The 6,186-nt window shown below is 40.1% G+C and overlaps 1 protein-coding gene across 1 annotated transcript; it reads left to right on the top strand.

The window, feature by feature from the left end:
• Nucleotides 1-3,536: 3,536 nt before the first annotated feature.
• LOC147879539 (polyphenol oxidase, chloroplastic-like) lies at nt 3,537-5,300 on the top strand. Its single transcript, XM_087371394.1, has 2 exons — nt 3,537-4,246; nt 4,433-5,300. The coding sequence occupies exons 1-2, from the start codon at nt 3,537-3,539 to the stop codon at nt 5,298-5,300; spliced, it is 1,578 nt and encodes a 525-aa protein (XP_087227520.1).
• Nucleotides 5,301-6,186: the final 886 nt, after the last annotated feature.

A 6,186-nucleotide genomic window follows, 5' to 3' on the forward strand; every position in this document is an offset into this window, starting at 1 on the left:
CAGCGTGTATAGCTACAAAAGGATTATGGTAGGCACATAGGAGAAATGTTCAAAATCAATGAGGCATTGATTTGAAAATATTTTCATTGGATTCAAGAACATGAAAGTTGATATGATGCAGATGAATGGTGGTATGTTTGTGATTGATTCAGCAAGTTGAAAAGTAGTATATGATGGAAGGTGATTTGGCCCTTAAACAAGTCTCTCAACATAGCCTTCCCACCATATTTCTCAACAAACAAGACGAATTTTAGTTTGCTAACATTGTTCTCATCATAGAAGGACATCAATAAGTGCACTTACAAAAAGTTATAGATATGTCTCAAGAGAAGTTGATAAATTGGAAAACATTCAAGGTGACATCTTGGAATAGATAAGTCCTATTGGATCAATCTTAAAATATGATATAATCCTACCTCAATTGGTTTTTGGTAAACAAAACACCATCTTTTGTGAGAAATACATACAATATAGCCAAAAAAACTTTTAATACTAATGAAAGTAGACTCGTGCTTGCATGTGTGTGTGTGTGCATGTGGATGCATGAGCGCTGCATGACTGTGCATGTGGTATAGTTGTAGTTTTTCTAATTCAAAGGATGAATTCAAACTTGTGTTAGATATAGTAATTTCTCCATGGGTTTTAGACTTGTTAAGAGAGGTTGGAAGTCCAATATCTCCATGGGAGGAGATATGTACTCAAGATAAGTTAGGATGAGGAAAATACAGGAACCAAAAAATCATTAGGAAGAGGATATGACAATTCTTTTTTTGTGGTGTAGACTGCTATATTATGAGTCAGTCCAAGATATTTTGACTCCCAATATCTAGCATACGTTGAGCTCATTTAGGTTTAGTTTTTAGCTCGGGGGGGTCACTCATCTTATGTAACCCTATCATGTGTATTCAACAGAAGGATATTTTTAATTTTAAAAATTTACAGAATTTAACTTACATAAGGGATTATTTAAAATGATTTTAGAAAAAAATTACAGATTTGTATAGAAAAAGGGTACATTTTATTAATGAAAAATCTATGGATAAGGGATTTTACAAATAAGCCTTGAACGCACGTGATATAGAGAGTTTATACATAGTGACCCCCCCAAGTTTCTAGTTGATACGAGGTCTACTAAGAATCTATGATGAGAACCCCTACTAATGTGAGAACATGTAGTAATATAAAGTAATTCAGCATCGGGAGTTTATAACATTGAATCATAATTTATTATTTTCTATGAATAGGCTTTTAGCTACATACATTTTTTTGAAGCCCGGAGCCAAAAATATGTACTTGGCAAGAATGTGTTGTCATACTACAATATCTATGAACGGTTACATCGATTTTTTTTTTTGGAAGGCTACTTTCCACCAGTACACTAAGCTCCAAGGAATCGAATGACTTAGCACAACTCACTATAGGTTCCTTTCTTAGTATTATGGCAAAGGTCTAAGAGTAGCATGCTGAGCTTAGGCTTAAGGGAACAAGAGCTTTATATTTTGCTTCACTTGCAAGCTTTCAAGCAAAAGATGCAACGTAGGCATTAGCAACTATTAGGAGAAAGAAGGAATAATCTCACAAATGTGCATCAATATATGAAGGAATCCCATTTGTTGTGTCTCTATCATTACCAATTTCTGTTCATACCTGTAATATCATCTTAATCTTTCTCCATGCTCTGCTAATACTACTCTTGTCCTTGAATTTCATAGATTTGAGACAAAATGGTTGAATGATAGCTTGGATCCATAGCTCTGAATAGGTTCGCATCGATGATAGAGTTAGATGAAAATACATAAGATCACATAATCAATAGGCTTGTAACATTAACCTAGAGCTATTATAGTCTAAGAATAATATATCAGAGTATGAGGTTTGAACTTAATAAAGAATAGCTACCCCATAATGGAAGATTATTGAGAGTACGAGGCCTAAAAAAATGGGGATCCAACAACATTTTACAGAATCATTCACAAAAAAGTAATCTATGAGAGAGAATGTGTGCAATATGTGAGAGAAAAGCATCTTTGGCTAGGTTCAATGCAATATTAACCCTAGTATTATGAAGCATATAGTTGCTTTATCCACAGCTAAGGAAAAGGCATGGGCACATAAGTGGATGAAGAATCAGGAAGATTGGTGTGAAGTAGTTCGTTCATGAGAGCCCAAATCCCACCACAGGTGATTGTGTATATTGAGAAGCTTGTGAATGAGCATAAAATGAGAATATCAAGGGATGTCAACCATGGCTTTCAATTCAATGCGAACATCACTTCAAAATCTAGAAACGATGTAGTGTATAGGAGCATTTCAAAGGAGAACTTTTTACTTGATGAAACAAGTTGGGATAAGCCCCAAGTATTCTTTATTAATGAGGTTTCTTCCAATGATATTCACCAATTCATCAATAGAATACTATATGCCACTATTAGTAGAGTTGGAGTTTGCTATATTGTCATTTTTATCAAAATGTGCAAAAGCCATTATAAAAAGGAATTATCACTCAATGTTATCTATACCTATTAGTTCGTCTATCACCAACCCCTCAAACTCAATTAAGCCTAAATTAATTAATTCACTGAACTAAATTATGCCGCTCCCTTACGCTGCTCTGTTCGCTAGCTCCTTGCCTCTCATCCCTTCACCTTGCTGCTAAAGTTCTGGAGAGCATCACCGCCACGCACAGCTTTTGGATCCTTCATTAGAATCAATACCTTCCAAATCATCATAGATGTTTTTGGCGTGAGAGCTCCCTTAAATCGATTAATTTTCTCTTAAAGCATAGGTTAATTCACTGGGCAAGTTCCATCAACAACTGATGGCTCCACTCCCCTCATCTATTACTAATATGAATTTTTATAATGTTATGCGGCCCTACTTATATTTTATGTTTCACCACATGAGCACATCGCCACATGGAAAACTAGGCATTGCCACATGAAAAACTAGATTTATAACACCTCAGAAAATCGGGAAAGAACTTTGCCATATGGAAAAGCTGACATTACAACATGGGAAAGGTTGATATGAGTTTGCCATATGGAAAAAGTGGGGCCAAGCTGAAAAATAACCACGTCATGTTTGCACTATGATATGAGAAAATTAGATTTGTCACAAAGCAAAAATGGATTGCCATGAGTCAATTCACATGAAAATTACAATTATAGTCACATGATTACTAGCCCAAGAAAGTATATGCTTTTAGAGGAAAGCACACAAAAACACATAAAAGCAATAGTTTAAAAGCTCATAAAATTATGATGTGAGAAGCCGGCTGATCTCAACACAGCAAAGACGAAATGAATTGCCATGAGTCAATTCACATGAAAATCACAATTATAGTCACATGATGACTAGCCGAAGACAGCATATGATTGTAGAGGAAAGCTTGCAAAAGCACATAAAAGCAATAGTTTAAAAGCTCCTCAAAGCATTGCTTGAAAGTACAAAAAGGTTTGTGGTGTCTACAGCTGTATTGTGAATTAGATATTGCTGACTGCCTTCCTAAGCTTAAGCTCATTGTGCCCCAACCAGCAATGGTCCGCCCTGTGGCCCTCCCTATCCTGCTAGCCTCTCTTTTTTGCTGTTGCATTCTGCTTCCTCGCTTAGGCCAAGGAACGCCCATCACAGCTCCCGACATTAGGAACTGCCAGTCCGCTAACACCTTCGGCTGCTCCCTCCCCCTGCCTCAAAAGACCGTGAACTTCTCCTTCCTGAATTATCCACGGCAGATAAAGATCAGACGGCCCGCCCACACGGCAGATGCGGAATATATCAAGAAATACAACAAAGCATATGAGCTCATGAGAGCGCTTCCGTCTCACGACCCCAGGAGCCTTGCTATGCAGGCTGATATGCACTGTGCTGTCTGCAACGGCGCCTACAATCAACGCGGTTACAATGTCACGCTTCAAGTACACGGGTCGTGGTTTTTCCTTCCCTGGCATCGTTGGTACCTCTATTTTCACGAAAGAATCCTGGCGACTCTGATAGGAGACCCAAGTTTCTCTCTCGTATTTTGGAATTGGGACAATCAAGGAGGAGGAAATCTTATGCCTTCCATGTTTGTTAAAAATGGCACTGCACTCTACGACTCCAAACGGAACCCGAATCACCTCCCTCCCCAGCTTATCAATTTATCCAATACGACCCATACATCGCAGATCATCGATGAAAATTTGAATGCGGTGTATCAGGCCGTAGTAACTGCATCAACGGCTGAGCTCTTCACTGGAGGTCCCTGCAGGTAATAGACTGATGTTAGTGCCAGTGCAACACAACAGATTCTCGCTCCCTGTAAGGATAGACCTCGACGAGCTAGACGACTAGGGCTCAGCACATTCCTCAGGACTAGCTTCTTTTCGTAAGTGATGGATAAGTCATTTGGTCATGCAAAACTCGTGTCTTCTAATAATTCGGATGAAATGTGCAGAGCTGGTACCGACATCTCAGCGGAATTACATGCGCCTGCCGCTGGAAGTTTAGAGAATAGTATTCACGGAGTTGTTCATGGATGGACGGGCGATCCGCGGGAGATGTTCGGTGCCGACATGGGTAATTTCGTGACCGCAGGACGGGATCCCATATTCTATGCTCATCATACCAATATCGACAGGCTTTGGGACGTTTGGAAAAAGCTACCCGGTGAAAGGCGCAAAGACCACACGGACCCCGATTTCCTTGACGCGGAGTTTGCGTTTTACGACGAGCATGCTAACCTAGTAACGGTGAAGGTCCGAGATGCTCTGGATTGCGAGAACCTTGGAATAAGTTACGAGCAAGTTGAAGCAGACGAGAAGTGGATAAAATACGTCCCGAAGCCGACCTCCACCTCCAATGCTACTTTTAAAGCCGCGACAACACCATCCAAATTGAAGGAGATCACACCAGCAACGAAGAGCTCGAAGAGCATTAAGCTAGGAAAGACGCTAGCTGCGGTGGTGAGGCGACCTTGGGCGCGGGTGAAGGGTACGGAGAAGCTGGCAGAAACGTTGGTGTTGCAAGGGGTGGAAGTGAAGAGGGAGACGTTCGTGCAGCTGAAGGTGTTCGTCAACCTGCCGGATGCAGACGAATATACAAAGACGAGCGGGGCGGAGTACGTGGGCTCGTTCAATGTGCTTCCAAGTGCTGGTAAAGAGCAGCAGCACATGGTGGCTGATGTGAAGATGGAGATCGGCGACAACATCAAAAGGATTGGGCTCCAAAACGAAGACAAGGTGATCATCACCATCTTGGTCCAAGCTCCTTATGGCCTCAACCCTGAAGTGACATTGAAAGGCATCAAACTAGAATACCATTGACTCCAATCCTCAAGTAACATTGAAAGGAATGAAACTAGAATACCAGTAACGTGGAACTGTAACTAAATGATACAACAATACCATAGCACCACACGAGAAAATTTACGAGTGTAGAAAGCTTTAATTGAGTAATGGTCTATTAAAGACTCTTCATTCTTTCACGTATATAAGTCTTGCATGTGCCTATAAGCATGTGATAAAGGCTATCCCCACCAAAATTCCATAAGAAAATTCCTCCATGAGTGATGAAATCTCATTGCAAATGCAAATAAACCAGTTACACTACTACACCTTCGTCCTTTTTCGACGCTTTCTGCCAATGTCTAGCACGCATGGGCTTAAAAATCATCGGTATAGCCCATGGGTGATTTTTATGTCGATATATAATGACACCAATATATGATGGCTATTTTGGATGTTTTCCTCGTGAAAGAGCCAAATTTGGATGTTTGTTCCATGATGCATACATAATGATCCAAGGGAAAATGAGAGAGGGCTATAAGGAAATCACACGCCATCAAGAAATAGCACTGCCTTTGTCGGATGGGTACGATACTTTGCGCATGCTTTAATCTCATTCACTTAAAGGCACGTGCAAAGTATCATGCACATCGGACACTGTTTGTGTGGGTGGGCATGCTTATTTTCTTGTTTCCACCGTGTCTCATACCTGAGTATCAAAAAATATGCATCTGCTTGCTCCATCATATGTGCCTTTGTCTAATGGATAGGATACTTTGTACATGTCTTAATCTTATTCACTTCAAGACCCATGAAAAGTTTCATACCCATCTGATATCATTCACATGGTTGGACATGCATATGTTCTTATTTTCAACCGCGTCTCATATGTGAGTAGTAAAAAATACTCATCTGCATGCTCCCA

This window comes from Dipteris shenzhenensis, chromosome 33, assembly GCF_047967505.1.
Source record: "Dipteris shenzhenensis isolate YYH24624 ecotype China chromosome 33, Dip_SZ_1.0, whole genome shotgun sequence".
Classification (NCBI taxonomy): Eukaryota; Viridiplantae; Streptophyta; class Polypodiopsida; order Gleicheniales; family Dipteridaceae; genus Dipteris; species Dipteris shenzhenensis.